At 42.9% G+C, this 20,200-nt stretch overlaps 1 protein-coding gene across 1 annotated transcript in view; it reads right to left on the bottom strand.

Annotated features, from left to right (window-relative positions):
* ROPN1 (rhophilin associated tail protein 1) overlaps window positions 1–17,537 on the bottom strand; it is an 89,939-nt gene extending 72,402 nt beyond the window's left edge. Inside the window, exon 1 of the mRNA XM_069224651.1 lies at window positions 17,201–17,537. Within this exon, the coding sequence (XP_069080752.1) occupies window positions 17,201–17,224 (24 nt within the window). The 5' untranslated portion in view covers window positions 17,225–17,537. The remainder of the gene's footprint in view (window positions 1–17,200) is intronic.
* Window positions 17,538–20,200: the final 2,663 nt, after the last annotated feature.

The raw sequence follows: 20,200 nt of genomic DNA, 5'->3' as shown, positions 1-20,200 counted from the left end.
ATAACTGGTGCCCACTTTGAAGAGGAAGAAACGTCTAGAGCCTTCCCCTACAGAAGTGTCTTGAATTGCCTGCCTTCATTTCCTGGTTCCAGTCTGTCTGCAAACACAATATGTTAGTGTGATATGCTTTGTGCGTGAGCTCAGGCAATGCCTCTGATATGTAAATGTAACAGGTAGCAGCTCCGCCCATCTTGCCAGAGATGGGAAACAGTCTCTTTCTTCTCTGCGCAGCTCTCAGCCACAATTCCCTCTGCCACCAGTGTCCCACCAGGCAGTCTCCATCCCAGCACAGTCTCTTCTTTTGTGTAATGCTTTCTTCCCATAGTTTGGTAGGTTACCTTCAAACTACCTACTTGCCCCGCTGACACTGTACTTCCTTATGCCAATTATATTGAAGCCACCCTGTACTTTCATTTCAAGGGGTGATATTGCCTTCTTCTTGGCAGCACTTCCACTCCTACAGGTTGGGCTTTGCAGGTTCTATTCTGTGTCTAGTTCTTAACAAAAACTTTTCCTGGGTGCAAGGTTAGGTCTGTGCCTCTACGTACAGAGGGGACGGGTATGTCTATCTTAGTGTAGGAAGAGAGTTGCTTCTTGGTGAGTGCACATGAGCAGCGTGCATGTTTGAGGGCAGGGTGAGTAGTATACCTGTTGGAGTATAGTGTGAGGGAAGCAACGTCTTGGGTGGAGGGTGAGGGGTGTGCTATTGTCAATTTACAGTGAGTGCAGGGTTAGTGATGTGTACAGAGTATTTCGGAGGATGTGCAAGTCAATAGAACTGCTAGGTAAAGGGATTGTCTGTATAATTGCAGGGTAAGCTGTGTGAGTTTAGGGTCAGAAGTCTGCCTGTGTGAGAATGAAAAATATTCAGTCTGTAAGCAAAGTGTATTTTGAGTGCAGGTTGAATGGTGTGTATTGTGAGTGTAGGGTTGAGGTGTATCTTTGTGAGTATAAAATGATTGGCTTGCCTGTATGAATGCAGTGTGAGTAATGTGAGGCAGGTGAGTGTTGTATTGGGAGTTCAGGGTTAAGGGATTGCTTATTAGAATGAGTGGCGTGCATGTGTGAGTGTATGGTGAGTCTGGTCTGCGTGAGAGCAGAAAGTGTGGTGTGTCGCTGTTTGTGTACAGTGAACAATGCGCCTGAATGCAGAGGTTCAGTATGTTTCTAAGTACATCTCTGCAAGGTTAGCAAAGCGTCTAAATAAGGTAAGCAATGTGTCAGCGTGAGTGTAGGGTAAGTGGTGTGTCTTTATAAGTGTAGGGTAAGTGATGTGCTGTGTGAGTGCTGGGTGAGGATTATGCCTGAGTCCATGTTCTCAGAGTGTATTGCCAGTGCAGGATGAGTGGTGTGCCTGTAAAATTGCAATGTTTGGGTAAGTGTCCCTTCTAGTCTCAATAGAAAGTTGTATCATTTTTGCTAGTTTCACACAGTTGCGCACACAAACACAAAATGTGCACACAGAAAGAAGTCACTAAAGCACAAACATGAAAATAATTAGAGGGAACACTGGGTACCACCATTTCAAGATGGAAGGTTTTCACTTTCTTCTAAAAGTATTTCAAGAAAACAACTGGACTGTGTGTCTAGGTCTCACAGATGCCTATGTCACAGTCCCCATTTCCCCTCCTCTCCGCCCCCCCATTGGATATTTCTTCAGATCCAATGGCGAAACAAATGGTTTGAATATCTGTGTCCTCTCTTCTGACTTTCTTCGGCCCCCTGGGTGTTTACGAAGCTTCTCAAACCATTGGTCGAACATCTCAGGGAAACAAGTGTTTGGATGATCATCTATCCAGACAACATGATTTTGGTGGTTCAGGAGAAAAATCTGCTTCTCAGGCAACACATTTACTGCAATAGCTAAGCTTTGTGATCAATACCAAAAAGTCAATAAGGATTCTGTCTCAACAAATAGAATTCCTAGGGTTTCAAGTCAATTCACTCAAGACACAGTTGCTTCTCCCGACTTCAAAAATAAAATCTATCAAGCGGGAATTGAAGACGGCTTGTGCAAACAGAAGGTGTCTTTGGGAACCTTAGCTCTGATTGTGGGTCTGCTAGCCTTTTCTGTTTAGGTGGTCTTTCCGTACCCGCTGGACTACAAGGCACTGTAGAGATTAAAGATCTATTATCTTCAGAAAGGCTTAACATACAATTGTGTAGTTCCATCATCCCCTAAGGCTCACGAGGAACTCGAGTGGTGGCTTCAACACACAGAAGCATGGAACGGTAGAGCTATTTTCAAGACCATCACAGATATCGTCATAGAATCTGAAGCCAGCCATTGGGGTGGGGAAGAAATGTGTGGGGACTTTTCTACCACAGGTCGATGTTCTTCAGACAAACTTGCTATGCACATAAATTGCTTGGAACTTCTTTTGGGGTCCTTTGCAATAAAGTCCCTCTTTCCTGAAAAAAGCAACTGTTGCGTCCTCCTTTGGATGGACAATGTGTCCGCGGTCAAATACATCAACTGTCTGGGAGGAACCAGGTCGTGTCTCCTGGCAAACATCATTAAGAAGTTTTGGCATTTCTGTCTTTGTCAGAAGATTACCGTCATGACGGAATATCTTCTGGGCAAGGACAACATTGTGGCAGATTGGAATTCCAGATTTTTGGTGGGCTCACGCACCTGGAAACTCCACGTTTTTCAGATGATCCTTCGATCACTCGGGCCATGCCAAGTGGATCTCTTTCCATCCAGACTGAATTGTTAGTTAAGCAAGTTTTACAGAGGAAAGTGGACCCTGCAGTGCTGCCTACAGATGCTTTCCTGCAGGATTGGTCCTGGCAAATTAATTATGCCTTCCCTCCGATTGCAATGATCCCCAGAGTTGTGGCTCAGCTCTGGAGACAATTGGCAACAGTGGTTCTAGTAACTCCTGTTTGGAAGACTCAGCAGTGGTTCCCAGATATTCTGAAATTGTCGGTCTCTCTTCCTCTTCTGTTTCACATTTTTCTGAACCTTTTGGTAGATCCAGTAGGGTCGCTGCACTTTCTACTTCTTCAAGGTAAGTTAGTACTCATGGCCGGAAGATATCGGGAGACATGGGCAGATAGAAGGCATTTCAACAGCAGCTGTCACTTTTATTCAACAAACTTGGGATCCATCCACCCACAAGCGATCCTCTTCAGCATGGAACAGATGGATGGGTTTGTACCATCAATGGAATGTGGGTCTCATGGGCTCAGATATCCTGAAGGATGTTCTGAATTTTCTTTTCGATTGTGTGTATTCTGGATTGTGGTACAGGTCTGTAAACACCTTCTAGCAGCTTTATCAGGTCATGAATATATTGAAGGCAATCCAGTGGGTATGTATTCTTTGGTGTGCAAATTGCTCAAAGGCATTAGAGTTGATAATCCTCCTAAACCTAGATACGCTCAAGTATGGGATGTAAATTGTGTTCTGTCCATCTTTAATGCTTGGCCGAATAATGCAGATTTATCCATGAAACAGCTTTCTGATAAATTAACCATGCTCCTTTGCTCAGTTTTCTGTTGGAGGGTATCAGATGTGAAGGCTCTGGATTTAGCAGGTAGGTTTTTTTTCTCCTGAAGGTGTTTCTTTTATCATATCCAAGAGAACAAAGACTATGCCAAGATCTATTGATAATTCTGCTTTTCCTTATAATGAGAAATGATGCATAGTCAAATGCTTAAAGACTTATGTACAGTATCTTGTCAGAAGATCCATTGTGTCCTTTGCTTCTAGCACTTCAGAAACCTTTTAAGCCTGTCTCAGCAGTGACCCTAGGTCGTTGGTCGTTGGGTCATTGCAGAAGCTGGTATTGATGTTCCTATGTATGGAGCTCATTCTGCTCGTGGAGCTATGGCCTCTAATGCTTTTGTGTTAGAATCAAGACTAGAACATATTTTACGTGTTACAGATTGGTATTATGACTGTATTTAAAGCTTTTTACTATAAACCTATTGTGCATGCTTTTACTGTTGTGATAAGTCAACTTTGAACAAGCATAATCAGAAGCCTCTGGCCCTGACAAAGAATGGAACATTTTCTAGCATATGAGACAAGAATTTTAGATTCTATTAAAGGCACGGAGGCGAGGATTATACCACCCAGTGGGACAGGTAAACTGTTGTGTCATCTTTGATGATGTAATTTTGGTTCATTACTGTATTCAGTCACGTTTTGCCCACCCTTGTTGCTTTCATTATTAGGGACACTGGGCTGTATTTACTATCTCATTTTAGGCTCCAATTCAAAATAAGAATGAAGTCTTGAGGAAGGTTTGTTTCCTGATGCTGCCGGTCTCCGGTGTCAAGAGAAGTTCCGTTTATCCAGATGGATGGTTCAGCTCCTGTTGTTTATGAACTTCTTTCTGATTAAATTGGACTTTTAATCTTTCAAACAAAGAGAGGCAATCAAGATGGTGGCTCTCTTGTACATGAAAACTATATGTGATTGGTGTATTATTGAGGTGAGGTTCAAAGCCTTTTGTGAAATGTCTGTTTTTTGTTTACTATATTTTGATTGGCTGCTGTTTGGAGTAGTAAAGCTAGAGAAAGCATAATCCTCGCCTCAGTGTACTTAATAGAATCTAAAATTCTTGTTGTATATGCTAGAAAATGTTCTATTCTGCCACAGCCTTTCACCTTTAGATGGCAATTCAGCCTCCAGAATGCTATGCGAGTGTTCGCAGCAGGCCCGCACGTTCACCATCTTTTGGATAACTCCCTTGGAGGAAGTGCAGCTTTTTTTCAATACATTTGGAACCCTAATATGGATTTCTTTCATGGGTCTCTGATGTTGAATCTTCCCAATTAATGCAACTAGTCTCAAGTTGGCCAAACATGCCCCGATTCACTCTGTTTGGGACGGATTCTGGACCTAACACAATGAGCCTTACATGATTACAACAATCTTTGAGCCAGGCACTCTGCCAACCCCAACATTTCTCTAATATTGTTTCAGACTGCTCTGCCTTCTATAAAACCACCCATCATCTGTTACATGTATAAGATATTATCTCCTGTAGTGTTCCCAGGAGTCAAACATTTACACATTTCTGAAGATTGTTTTCAAGCGTGTGTATCAATTTCTCAACAGATTTTTAAAACTTGAGCAATATATTGTTCTTCTTGTGTATAGTCATTCGAAAGTATGGTGCACAGAGATGTTAAATCCCATATAAATCCTATTTATTTCCTCACTTTTATCAAGTTTATTCATTCACCCTGCTAGCTGTTATGTGACTGTCCAAGGATTTAGAGGAGTGTTATGTTTTCCAGATATTTGTGCATAAATTCAAGACTAACGTTGGTCTGTTTATATCGTTATGTGGGGACATGTTCTGAGATACCTAATTCATTTACGATAGCTTCTATCATCCTTGACCATGCGTCTCACTGTACATGCAGCTGACACGGAGGAAGATTAATTGTAATCACACCCATGGTATTGCTTTCTTGACTTAAGATTCTTCCAACAGATGACACCACTTCTATTCATTTTGAAAACTACACTAAGAATAAAAGAAGCAAAATTGGTCAGAGTTGTAGGGATACTATTCAACTATATTTCCATATGTTTTGCCCACTCCCCTGTGACTCTGTCGTACCAAAGGTGTCACCCGCTGCAGACCAGAAGGTTGTACACATCGTGCATGCTGTGTCCTCTAAGGTACTTCCACTTTTGACTGGTGCTTTGCTCTCACAACATCAGAGGGTCCCACTCAAGGTCTTGGAATACTGCTAGCAAAATGTGCTCTCCTGCCTACACTTGCCCATACTGTCACCAACTATAATGTAGCTACTTTTTGCTGATGGTTTGTCAATTCAGGTACTGCTCCCTTACCTCCACTGGAGACTCTTCACTACACTTAGACCTCCACGGCTAATCAACTGACAAATCGCCACTGATCTGTCTACCAGTAAACTACCTCAAACAAATCTATTGTGAACTACTTTAGCTAAAAATGAAACCACTTCCTAAAAAACACAGCCTGTCAAACGTAATCCACTGTTGTCCAAACCCATGCTAAGAATGTTGTCTAAAAACCGGTTTTCTTGGAGAAAAAGCTAAACCTGTTAACTTCAAAATAAGAATCCCCATTAATTAGTTTTAACCTGAAGCACACTTGTTTTTTCAGTATTCTCACTCACAGTTCTGCTGATGCACCACAGAACTGACACGCTCATATAGCTGGTAACGAAAACTCTGCTGACGCACCTAAATTATGATCCAAAACATCTTAACTATTGTTCTACTAAGCTTTAGGCACGGACTGTGCATTTCTCTGCTGTTCATGCAACTGCTTTCTCCAATTTCCAGGATCTTAAGCAAAGGATGCAATGGTAATACCGCTGCTTAAATGTGCAAAAATTAATACATTTTGTATGTGCTTATGCAAGGGTCGCATGCGCAGAACACAAGCAAATAGGGAGTAATGAGTGTTGTCATTATGGGATTTCACGGAAAATTCGTCCAACCTTTCACTGAGAAAAATGCACTAAATTGAGTAGTCATGCAGCTTGGTGTGCCTGCTGTATTGAAAATACAGTTGATTGCTCATTTGTACTATTATTAGCCAGATGACTGTTTCTGCATATATGCCTCGTTTCCATATCACATATATCTGAATTAGCACTTGTAAAGTGGAAGACTTTGTTGACTCAAAGAGGTTTGAGGTGTGGGGTGAGATGCATTGCTTGATGTACCTGGATTTTAGTTAAGAGAACTGTGTGGGTAAATAGGAACCACATGCCCACCCCATTTCGTGACTGAAGTGCGTGAGAACCCACCTTCTAGAAGGAGCAGAGGTGCTTTCTGTCAGGTTAGGCTCCAAGGGTCTGGCTAGCTGGTAACCAGTCATGACCATGGCTTGGAGCACTATTTATGGATCCCTCTTTCATACCTATGGTTAGAAGAGTATTCTCGCACTTGTTAATATGCTGCCACTCACATCAGGCAACTTTGTTACCTTGGTTCCCTCTCTAGGGTCCCTCAGGGAATTTCTTGTAGTACGCAATAACCCTTAAAGATTTCTAGTATGACAGCGTTTGTGGAGCTAAGGTTGTTCTTGCTGCCCACAGATTTTTTTAAATGGCGTTGATCGACCTGTCCACTATTTTGAAGACAAAGGGCTTAATTTAGGTCTTGGTGGAGAGAAATACTCTGTTACAAACGTGACGGATATCCCATCCGCCATTGTATGAATCCATTATTTCCTATGGGGATCGTAATAGGGCAGACTTGATATCCATCACATTTGTGATGATGTATTCCCTCCGCCAAGACCTAAATAAGGCCCAAAGGTTTTTTGTGAAAACGTATTCAGAAGATTCATGGTCCTTAACAAGAATATGGGTGGTGGGAAACTTTGATTCTGTGTCTGGCCTGATCACAGTTCATTCTAGCCAGCTCCTGCAAATCATGATGCCCTGATATATATTAAAACGCAATTTAACATGCCTGGTGCTGCAGAGGGAGAGTTATTGTAGTGTTCTTACTTGGGTTATACTTCTTTTGCCATCCATGGATCCTCTGCTGGAACCCATTGCATCATGGCTGCACTTGTTTCTCCTTTGGCATCCGAGTTCTTTGCTCCAGTACCCGTGCTTATGTTCTGGTACACACATTTCAGTTTCTATATCCTAACCTAACCCAAGCTCTTCAAGCTTTGAATATTTAATGTAATTCTGATGCTCAAATATTTTTCTTGACACATACAACCAGGTGTGATAAGGATACATTAGTCTCCTGCTACCAAAAGGCCCAGACTCAGCTTCCCTGGATGGAAAGTTAAACAACTGACCTGCTTGCTTCCTGTCGCTCTCGTGGCAGACCCTACTTCTTGAGATTATGAGCTACAATACAAGCGGAGGTCAAGATTCGAGTCTGCCACTTGGTCTACTCGAATGTTGAACAAGCATGCTGGTTTCTGAGGTGGCAATTCATGCAGTAAGAAGTATGGATGTGCCAGACCCATTTGGGTAGATCAGAGGGCAGCGAGGGGAACTAGGCTATAAATGGTTATTAGGGACCATTGCCTCCGGTACCTTGGGGTGTGGGCTAGTACAGCTCCATAAACTAGTCCAAGTACACTTTTTGTACACTTTTTGACTCTCATTGGTATTGAGGGCGAGAAGCCAAATGCTTCTCAGGGAGGTAGTGGTGGGGCAGAGCCTCAGAGTTCAAGGAAACAAACAGCAGAAACAATAATTTACTGTCCAGTCCCTTCCTCATCCTGTAGAAAAAGAAAGTCACAAGACAACAGTATACTATACAAATAGATATAGGGGACCTCAGCAGTGTCCCCCAGTATACATGGTGACTTCCCGATGACTCATTCTTAGGTAGGATTAGATTAAACCACCGCCACATCTGCAATTTACATGTCATTTCAAACACATCTTAAGCCCAAAGCATTCTCACCCGCAATGGCAACTTCCTATGGTAGTCCTATCTTAATACCTTTCTGATAAAGTTTTTCAGCCTTTTAAGATTGTGTCTAATGTTACCAGTTTAGTGGAGACTAAGCTTGTCTGGCACTAGACCGTTTGCTTGTTGGGCTTGCACCATGAGTGTCTTCGACCGCTGCATTCGACAGCAGTAGCAGTCCTCACTACAGCCTCTAATGGGATCAGTTCAGCAGGCCAGATCAATGGGTTCTCGTCTTAACCAGATGTGGCATTTAGGCAGTGGCTTGTCTTCTGCTTCATCAGAAATAACGGCCTCCCAGGGAATATGCCACGTGGCAGGCGTGGAGGATGACACCTTGTACATTTTCTTTAAATGTCTTTATGCAGTTGACTACATAAACCACATTCTGGAAGACCAGATGACCCCCTCATGAATCACATTAGTATCATCAATGCTCCCACTTGGGAGTTGGCTTCTGGGTGCACCACAGGCCAGAAACATGGATGATGTTCTCCTTCTGGTCAGTGTTCTTTTCCTGCATAACCAGGCACTCTCCTTCCCTTTCTGGACAGCCAGGCAGGATCCTAGGCACATTGACAAACCCACAGCTTCTCCAGCAAATTGTGCACACTACAGATGGTGCTCCCTGACCTCTGGCAGAATGGCTGTCATGCAGACACCATCCCCAACTTCACAGCAGCTGTTTAGGTACTCTGTGGAGAAGTACCTTCCTTGGTCAAGAAGAATTTGGAACTGTAACAAAGTTATGTGGTTTGTGTCCCATTTTATGTTCATTTTCATAATAGGGGATGCAGATTCACTGTTTAGGGTCCTATATTCACGGGTTTCAATTTAAAATGTGATTTTCTGGCTGTAGTTCAGGCAATGACTCTCACAACAGGTAGGCATGATACTGGTCCCAGCAGGGGTATCAAACACATAGGCACAATAAAGCGTGAAGACTCTGCACCTGGCTATCAGCCTTCCTGAAGTAGCAGTCAGTACAGACAGAAGGACAGACCTTGTATATTAACTTCTTCAAGTTTAACAAAAGAATCTGCTGACCTACACTCTCCTTCCATATCCCAAACCAAAGAGCTCAGAAAAATTTAATCTGACCTCATAGGATTTCTACATGAAGCCCTAACACCATCCCTCCCCACTTCAATATAATTGCAATCAATAAACTTCCACTGCCTGTATAAACTGTTTTCATCCTCTGTCTTGTCCCAAATTAAACCAGTGACCATCTAAAATAGATCCCACTGGTCTCAGAAAACATATTTACGTGGCTCAGAATGTCTTTACGTCATGTATGTTCCACACATACACAAACTCAACAGATTTAGAGTATATTACTGGTAGGGTCTCAATGTCACATTGAAGCTGAGTATTTACCCGGGGGAGGTCGGTTGGCCACTCTTTTCTCTGAGAGAGAATAAAAGTCGGTTCAGGAGTATAAATTTACAAAATTCAGTCTGCTACTACTACTGCTTCACACTAACAACCGAGGACATGGACAATAGCTCCATGTCAACAAAAGAGGGCATGATTGGTGCCTCCCTCCAGGTCACAGAACCATTTCTAGATCTAGGAATTATAGCGGGCTCGACTAGGCCAAAGCATGCATGATAAATTTGTGTATTAGCTGGGCTGGTAAACTGTCAGGCTATCAGTTTCAATTGGGTCACTCAGGGCAGTAGTGCACACCTGTTTACTGTGCTGAGGACGTTCTAGCCCCACTGGTAGAATGTCTGAGTTATGTCAGTCGAGCTTTAATAAGGCTGCCGTATGCTATGCATAAGGCAGCCATTTTGAGGGAGTAGGATAAAGGCCTATGCTTGTATAAAGCTAATAACACACCACGTTTGGGTTGTCATATTAGTTTCCATGATTTAATTAAAATTACAATTTTCTGGTCCCCCACCTGCATGATGACAGCAACTTCAATTATGTTTTTTTGCAATATTGGTGCCCTTTTAATTATATATAAACTGCAAGGGGTTGAAAGGTTAATTTCCTAGCAATTAAATTATCAAATACAAGTTATTACAGGAGGTCACATAACCGTGATAGAAACCTGATTCATGGTCATTAGGTAATATGAAGTATAATCCATCTGTGAATGTTTCCTGGCAAAATCTTGCAGAATGCAAAGGGTTAGATATGTCTGCTCTTGCCTGGTGTGGATGCATAGGAATTGCATCTCTACGGAAATTGACTATACATTTTTCTATGGCTGTCTCATGTTGTGCAACCTTCTCTTCACACCACCCACTGTCTCAATAACATAATTGTGCTAGTTACGTCTCTGACAGAAGAACACTCTCTAATCTCTCCCTGTATCAGAATATTCAGAATGCTCTTCATATGTTTATCTTACAAATAGATAACTTGTGGAATGCACCTTATTCCAGTAAGCGTTTGTTCTGAGCTATTATCCTTCTTTAGCAGGATTCAATACCTAGAGCACAATAACATTTAGAACAATTGGAATAATGTTTGTCAAGATTTAAAGTTAAGGTTTATATTAGATTTGATATACCTCAATAAGTGCTCAATTTTATGCGCCTTGGCCAAGTTGTTATACTGCAAGCCGGTTATCAAATACTGTTAAAATTCATGTACCTGTCTGCAACAAAAAACAAGATATTGAAGGTTTTCGTAAGATCTTTGTTGCCTGTATCCTCACTGAATTATGTCTTTTATGCTTTCCAATTTTGAAACTAAACCTTGAGAAAAATTAATTAATTATGCTCATTTTGTTCATGCTACAAGTTTCAGTTCAAATGAATAAGAGACATTGAGAGCCTGATGGCTCTACCTTCTGATTTCAGAGCAGGATTTGGTGAAACTTTGCATACATTGACTGACATCTGTTTTGAACAATATTGAGGGCCATGTTATCCCACACGCAGAAATCTAAATTTGGCAGGCGGGCTATTCATCACTGTTGTGACGAAGTAACTTGTATGCCAATATCTAAATCAGTCCCTTAGTCTTTATTGTTCTAGACCTATATTAGAATATTTTGTCTGTTTGTGGAAGATGGACTGTTATTGTTTGTATAAATCATATGTATACTAAAGTAAGGGTATTATATTATTTCATTAGTACAGTGACTCTTAAAATGTGGTGATTTACAACATTCCCTAGAGCCAAAGAAAATGTAGTTTAGCCCCGAAGAAAGTGATTTTGGAAGAATAATAAAACTCCATCAAAACCTAAGGCGACATTGTTTTAAATGTCATGTTCTTTGTCACTCATCTGACATAGGAAATAGGCTGAGACAGGGAATTTCCTATATTAAGAATCAATTTTCGTTTAGATGGAGGCATGAATGATTTTATTGTATTCAACTGTACTATGATGAAATATCACACTTTGGGGGTCATTCTGACTCCCTCCGGGCGCGGTCACCGCGCGCCCGGCGGGAGCCGCCAAAATACCGTACCGCGGTCGGAAGACCGCAGTGGGTATTTTGAGGTTTCCCCTGGGCTGGCGGGCGGCCTCCAAAAGGCCGCCCGCCAGCCCAGGGGAAACCGTCCTTCCCACGATGAAGCCGCCTCGTAATCGAGCCGGCGGAGTGGGAAGGTGCGACGGGTGCTGTTGCACCCGTCGCGTATTTCACTGTCTGCCAAGCAGACAGTGAAATACTCGTAGGGGCCCTCTTACGGGGGCCCCTGCAGTGCCCATGCCAGTGGCATGGGCACTGCAGGGGCCCCCAGGGGCCCCCAACCCCCCCTACCGCCGGGAACTGGATGGCGGTAGGGGGGGTCGGAATCCCCTCGGCGGCGCAGCTAGCTGCGCCGCCTTGGAGGATTCAAACGGGCGGCGGCACACTGGCGGGAGACCGCCAGTGTTGCCGGTCTGACCGCGGCTTTACCGCTGCGGTCAGAATGCCCTGCGGGGCACCGCCGGCCTGTCGGCGGTGCTCCCGCCGACCCTGGCCCCGGCGGTCTAAGACCGCCGGGGTCAGAATCACCCCCTTTGTATTTGGTATAATTATTTTGAAAAAACAAATTTTTCGTACTTTTGTACTTCATAAGTATTCTGAAATAAATGATTACATGAAAGATGTCCATTAAAAACGTATTTGATAAATAGGAATCTGACTGAAGTTGAATATGTGTAATAATGACAGCATTCATGTTTTGTTAAGACCAAATAGCACCAAGTGGGACCCAAGGCTCTGCTGATACACATGAACCCATCACAGAAGAATGATAAGAGAACTTAGATAGTTGTAAGTAGCACTTTTAAAAACAGAGACAATGAGACTATATTATATCATTTTATTTTTAGTTCTCGTAGGAACAAAATGCTGGATAAGGTGTTTGACCAATGGGTGAAGAGTCATCATCCTCCCTTAATTCTGAATGCATGAAGAGTGAGAGAATATACCCCTTATTTAGAACCAAGCCATGACCATTGTCAGGACCCAGCTGGTACTTCATTGAAATTGGAAATAAATTAATTTAGTGGGATGATGAGAGAATGGTTAATGTACTATTGAAAATCCTCCCTCAACTCTTATATTGTTTCAACTGGAAAACGTTGCTTAGTCTGCCCATGCCTGGTGTGGAAGTTGCTTTACTGCAGGATATTTAGAAAGTTTGAGCTAGTTGGAACAGACATGTCGGCCCCACATGAAAATAATTGTAAACATGAAGGTCCAAAATGTCCAAAAAAGAAGGCCATGATATAAAAGGTAAATTGGTTGAGGCTGCTAAAAGTGGGAATTACATAGATTAGTGAGAAACGTAGTTGTAGGCCTTCCAAGTGCCTAGTTTGTTAGCAAAAAGATAAAGAGAGAAATTAAAATAAGTGCAGATCCATAAATGTTTCTTAGGTAGTCTCAACCCAGGTCTAACAATATACTGAGAGCTGCGCTGCCCAGTGTCTTCGGTGTTAGCAGTAGACTGACCATCAAACAGCGAGGGCTGGTAAACCTGCAAAGTGATGGCATGAATAGATAGGTTTGCGTCAGCCCCACGTTTTTGGCGGTGGTTTCAGGGAGTTCTCCTTCCACATTTTTGTACAAAACAGTGAATTTCATAGCACTGATTTCTAACCAATAGCCATATATACTGAAGCTACACTAATGAAATATTCCAATACTATTGTGGTGTACCTCTCAAAGACTACTGGGACCTACCTTCTCTGGGACGTCTTTATAAAATGGTGGCATACAGTGGACATTTCAGACCAGTTTTCCTAAAAATTGGCTAAGGAGCTACATGTATTACAGACAGTTAATCAAACTGATGATGGAAACTCATTTGGACTAAGCCTTCTCAAAATGCATACTTCATCCTTCTTCACTTCTTTATTCCATCCTGCCCATTTCGAGTAATTTTAGATCCTACTTGAAAATGGTATAATGGAAACATTTTCACACATCTAACAATCTCTTGCACTTTATAGTAGCTCTTGGGAGTCACTGGCAAACCCAACAGTGTCAAATTAGGTCAGTTTCAAACTGGGTTTGGAGGTAGTCACTATCTCCATCCCGTATGAAATGGGTGCATCCCCTTTATAAGCCAATAACATGACTTCATAACTGTATGTAGGATAGCTCACGAAGTTGAGCAACAAAGGTTCAAGCCATGCCAAACTCATCCTGTCACCCATGTGAAGTCAATAAAATGGATAACAATCAGTGAATCAGTTGAATAGTAAGTGTGCCATGGGCTCTAAATGAGGCAAGGACCCTTCATGACCCTTGGTTGGTAGAAAAAACACCCATCATTTAGATGTAGTAGGCGCATCACCCCAGTGCTGATGCACCTACTCCATTTCTTGATGATCACGTCCATGGCACTGGTGCCTATTACAGAATGCAATAAAGACAATTCAGTTTGTGCAGTGTATAAATGGCTAATATAATACCAAACAGAATCAGGGTTGTAGTTTAATCAATAATGTTTGAGGGGTGTGAGTCTGAGATTTCAAGCAACACAATTTACCCAACTAAAAAGGACTTGTAGTGGTGCTGGGGCATGGGTTTGAATGAGCAAAGTTAGAGAAATTAGTTTGGAGCTTGTGAAGTTAAGGAATATTCTTGGTGTCATTATTATACAGAAAGTCTCACCCACAGGCAACAACAACTTTGCACATCCCTAAGAAATAACATACTATAAAGTCCAGTTGTAGAAGGAACACATGCAAGACAATACGATAAGTTAAGCACATGAAAGTGTTTCACAATGCAATGCCACATTCACATCACGTTCACCAGTATGTATGCACATTCGCATTTACAGTGTGCCACTTCAGAACTATCTTGTGTGTTTGGCATTGGTCACTGAAATGTGCACTTTGTTCAAATAGATTCTTTAAATCTGGTCCTATTAAAAAAAAAAAAACAATGCAATGTCACAGGCAAAACAATTATGAAGGGACTTAATGGAATACAGATGTGTACAAAATTAAATTTAAAGAAGTACAAAAAGTAAAAATAGTATCTCATCTCTGTTGCCTTGACTCTGCTACTACTAGCACTGGTAGAGAAGGTAGGTAGAGAGCCATGCATTCAGTCCTACCTGATATTCACCATAAGACAAGTTTAAATGTTTAAATACAATTTAGATATAGTTGTACTGGAGGCAGATCAGTGGACTCTCCTTTTGCCTGAACTAAATCAGTTTATATGAGTCTACATCAAAGATCAGAGTTTGACCATTGAAAAGCCAGCCAGGAAAGGACCAGAGTGAAATGGTGGATGATAGTGGCCAATGGTGGACAATGTTGTCCACTCAAGGTCTGCTCCTCGACACAGCTTTTTAGCCCAAGGAGGGTAACATCAGTACTAGTCTTAGCCTAGCAAGAGTAGACTGGGCTGAGGAGGGGGTGAGCTATAGGCAGCAAGAGCAGGCTTAAGAGCAGCCCCAGGCAGCAAACTGACAAATTCATAGCAACACATAACAATCAGTGTCTCACAAGGTGTTTTGCCAATAGTCTCTTGACGTACAGTGCCCTCTACTATTCTACTCCTAATTGCCATTAGGCCAGGACAAAGTATAAATTGCACAGGCGTAATTTGATTAGTTTTGGTAATATTATGTTATGCTTGTTACATGAAATTACGCTATGACTCCCATTTATGTAATTATGTGACAGTTTCAGAAACAATTACCATAAATGTGCCATTGGGGCGCTAAAAGCTTTCGCCTAAATATTTACCACGAATGAACAGGAACAACTGAACATGAGCAGCTGATGTTCAAGGTGCTTTGGGGTTTTTGCAGTATTATCAGAGTAAAATGAGCCCATGTGTCAAAAATTAACTAGGGGACGCATTTTGTGCTAAAATGTAGTGCAAAGTGATGGACTTCCATGTTGCATAATTTTGTCAAACTTTCACATAATTATGCAAAAGCAAATTGTTAGAAATGGGGTTTCTGGCTGGCTAGGGTATGACCTAAGATAGGCAGAACCCACCCACTTTAGTCACAGCGAAGGTGTTACACACCCAAGATAACCCCTGCTCACCCCCTTGGTAGCTTGGCACGAGCAGTCAGGCCTATCACAGAGGCAATGTGTAACACGTTTGCACAACACGCACAACACACATGGCACAATAAATACACCACAAAGGAAACACAACAGCAAGTTATATAAAAATAAACTGTAATGCATAAGACATCACTCGACTAAACACAACATATATCAGTAGTACCCTGCTACACAAGCAGTTGGCAGAACATTACATGGGTTACTGGTAGTCTGCGAAAACAAGTAGAAGTCAGGTTGTCATTATCACCGAAAATGCACGTCAGTATAAGCACTTTATCAATCAAAGATGCCAAGATAGCATCAGCTCACTCTAGCAGCTTTCTGCTTTCTCCCTTTGTGACACTTTTTTGTTTTTCCCCTCCTCCGTCTTTCCCATATGTGTCTTTTGCTCGCAGCAAATGCTTGAGGGAGAAGAATAAGCCCCGGCCCTCAAAAATAAGTGCCGGTACTCAGCACCGGAAACAAAAAGCACAAATTAAGCACTGCGCTAGCAATAAGAATGTATTTCTACACAAGCAAACCTTTTTTAGCAGCATAAGGAAAATAAAAGAATAGGAAAAAAAAACTTTCTAATTTGTGCCTTGCGGTTTGCATGCAGCTCTTTAATGGCAGTTCACAGCTCACTGTGCTAGATTACGATTATGAACTGCACAGTAACAAAAGAATCTCTGTGACAAAAGCAGTAACACACTGTGCCATGCACATAAAATACTGTTCTTTGCATGATACACGTTCTTTGCAGCAGGCATATTCATATTAACCATCTGCGCTACCTTTGAGTCAAAACTGCCACTGCACGAAACTCCCATCTCTCTCCAGCAGATACATTAATCACTATAGTTAGCTTGACATTTTTATTTTTGTAGTACAAGGTGCTTTGCAGTGCGTTTAGAACTGCTCAACAAAGGAAGGAATAAATATGAAAACACACACGCACGTGTTTGTCAGAGACCTCAGCTGGAGAAGTGTCTTCCTCCCAGCCTAGGCCTGCGGACCCCCTGGGAATGTGTCACAGACCCCTGGGGGTCCACGGACCACAGGTTGGGAACCACTGTCATAGAATATTACTCCCCCAACACAGGTCAACATTGTTACCAACAATGCACATGGCTCAATAAACACATTCTCAGCAAGGCAAAGGCACATCATGGATGCACATAAGAGGAACCATTCCCATCAGGTACATGTCAGCATAAACACAGTAGTATGATGACCATGACATAATCCTGACGGCACCTAGAAGAAAAACGTCCCCCAAATGGCAGATCACAGGCAAACCCTCCCAATGCATACCAAATAGGCCCTGAAAGCACGCATATTCTCCCCCAATGGGGCAAGCAGGAAAGGTAGCCTTGATCAGGTCATGAAAAGCATGGCAGCCTCTCTAATGAAGGCAAAACACAAACGGACATTCAGAATATATGATGATCATCACAGAACACCCTCTGCCCAAAGGTCACAGCACCTCTTACAGAGCTTCTTTTAGTGATTATACAGTAGGTAGCAGAGTCCACTATCTCTAGCTCAGGAGCTCCTGTGCTCCTAACATAGGAAATTGGGTAATCCGGATGGGAGGTGATCTGGCAAATCCTACTAGTGGATGTATGGTGGTTTGCTTAAAAACTTTAGGAGCTGGTGTGGGGAAGACCTCCTTCGGTCTGCCCCCACCCCCGCCTCACGGCACTGACTGAAGAAACTACATCCGAGTGCAGCAGAGGAAGATCGCCTTTGGTTTTCCCTGGTGGCTCACGCTGTACCCGCTGGGGCTAGCCGCCGTCGTAGAGGCTGGACTCTTCTTCTCAGGACAGCTGACGCGGGCCCAAAGGAATCCTCCGTCAATGGGAAGACGTGCCCGACAGAGGCACAATACGAACCGAGCTAACACCCCTGGGCATTGATGTGGCAACATGTCTGACACATCAAAAAGAGTATTTTTTAGTCCTTCCTTTACTCAGCTACTCGGACGTCACTATTCTCGTCCTGCCCCTGTCTCAGAGGTTTTTCCCCTCTTCCTATTGGTCCGCGTATCGCCAGAGACCTCTTAATTGATGCGCTGGTGTCCCGTTTACCATTTCTGGGACAGCGCACGCTGAGTAGGCCTCTGGCTTCGGGACCACATCGATTATGTAAGTGCCTCCCTGCCTTGTGTTTTTCCTTGCCAAACCCGGTACACTCCGTAGTTTGAAACGCTCCTGATATGATTATGGGTGGGGGCCCTGCGATTACATTGATAAACGCTGTATATACTAAATCTTATGCGATGCCTTCACTCACGTTTATCTTATATAGCTTTACGGTCACATACCTTCATGACACCAAGACCTGTGGCCGCGCATATTGATGCCTCCGGTGGCGACCGGATTGTTTCTTCTCTCATATTTTCACTTGCTGTCTCTGTCCAATTATTTGCAGAGAAATTGAGAAATGATGACATTGACCTATGTTGTTCTGGGCATGAGAAAGAATAGTATCAGAAGATTCAATGTATTACTACTTTTTCGTGTAAACTTTATCACCGGCGTTCTTGCATATTTTTGCCCCGCCTTTTTGGTTGGACTCTTTTTACTATTCAAATTTTCTGTTTCCTCCACCACATGACTTCTGTTTGTGTTTACCATTGTCAATTAGTCTCCATTCACGGTATTATGTAACTTTGGGGAATTTATTCGAGGTAATGGATTACCACTGTATTTATTATTGATCCCAGATTATGATTGTGACTATTTACACATATACTCATTCATCTCTTTATTCAGAGTTGTGAGTCCTAAGGTCCACTTGATCCCAAGGAACTCGTTCCCTAAGAGGGGAGGGTAAGGAGTACATTATTGTGCCTAATGGTGCATGGTTTTGGTTGTCCACACCTGTGACACTGTTTATCACAACACCACCGGATATTTTCAATAGGTGACAAGGGTGTTCTGATGATGTTTATACATAACACTTTGCCCTTTCCTTATACAGGTTCACTTATTTAGGCCATTCACGGTGCAGTGTTTATATAAGTAACTTCCACACTCTAATAACCCATTGAGGTATGTAGCTCAGCAGAAGAATTTATGCGATTGCTGGTCCTGAAGAAGTGCCGCACGATCCATAGGGACAAAGAGGGCGCAAAACATGTTGACATCACATATTAGCTGTAGAGAAAAGTGTCCTTAAGAGCATTCCTCTTTCTACTCTTTGAGAGTGGGGGAACCTTATTCCGTACTCACTCCCCATTTTTGTTTTTAATATTGTCCAAGGCCTTCCACTTCAATTAAAACTAACTGTTAGGAGGCCCTTGAGCCAATGTTATTCTGTTTTCCTTTGTTCTCTTCTGCTTTCCCTTTCTTTAAGGGTAGGTTTGAATATATTCCTAACCCTTACCCTGGCACACACTGTTGTTAAAGATCTCCGGCAAAGTGTCCCCTTCGGGGGCCCATAAGACATTGCAGTGCCGGTCTGACGTGGAGTGGGCCCTAAGATGAAGCATGACATCCCATGGATGTCTGAGGGCTTGTACTTCTGAGTACTAGAATTGTCGGTGCTGAACCTGTGCCTTTACATTTGATATTTAGGAACTGTGTACTCTTTTTGATGTGTTTAGCTATTTGGGAGGCCGTACACTGGACCTTTATTAATCTCCCTGACACTCTCTTGTTCTGCAATATGTCTGACCCCTGGTGTCTAGCTCTGAAGGGAAAGTTAGTGCCTCAGTACTCCTTAGGGTCCGTGGGGCATCCAGCAGCTGTCGTAGCAGTGCTCCCCACGCTATGTTCTACAGCCAGAGAGCCAGAGCAGCACTCCCTAGAGAACACTTAGGGTAGTAGGCAGTCAGGCTGGCCAGCACATTGTGTCACTGGTTAGAGTGGCAGTACCTTCTGCAATATAGTCACCAGCCGGTCAGCACAACCAAGCAAGTTTTCCAAGATGGCGGCTCCTCCTGTCAGCCTCCACAGGAGCTAGGGACCCCACACTGAGGGAGAAGATAGTTAGGGAGGCAACAAGCAGACAAGCAATCCAGATGAGTCCTTTGTGCCACCCAGCAGACACCAGGCAGCAGGGCAACAAACTGAAGAGCAGTCCAGATGAGTCCTTTGGTGCCGTCCAGCAGTCCTTCTGGCAGAGATTCAGTCCCAGTTCCTAAAAAGTGTTCTCTTCTTGTATCCCATGTGGGGGACAACCCCTGTACCTATACTCATTTTGCATAGCCTCCACAAAAGGAGAAGAGGGGGTTCCAACCAGCACTAACTGGTTTCAGGTATGTCCCCTCTCTCCTCCAGCTCCAGGCATCAGTGGGGGGTAAACGAG

This window comes from Pleurodeles waltl, chromosome 3_1 (genome assembly GCF_031143425.1).
Source record: "Pleurodeles waltl isolate 20211129_DDA chromosome 3_1, aPleWal1.hap1.20221129, whole genome shotgun sequence".
Classification (NCBI taxonomy): domain Eukaryota; kingdom Metazoa; phylum Chordata; class Amphibia; order Caudata; family Salamandridae; genus Pleurodeles; species Pleurodeles waltl.
Note: the sequence above shows the minus strand (reverse complement) of the source record. Positions and strands in the feature narration are given on the sequence as shown.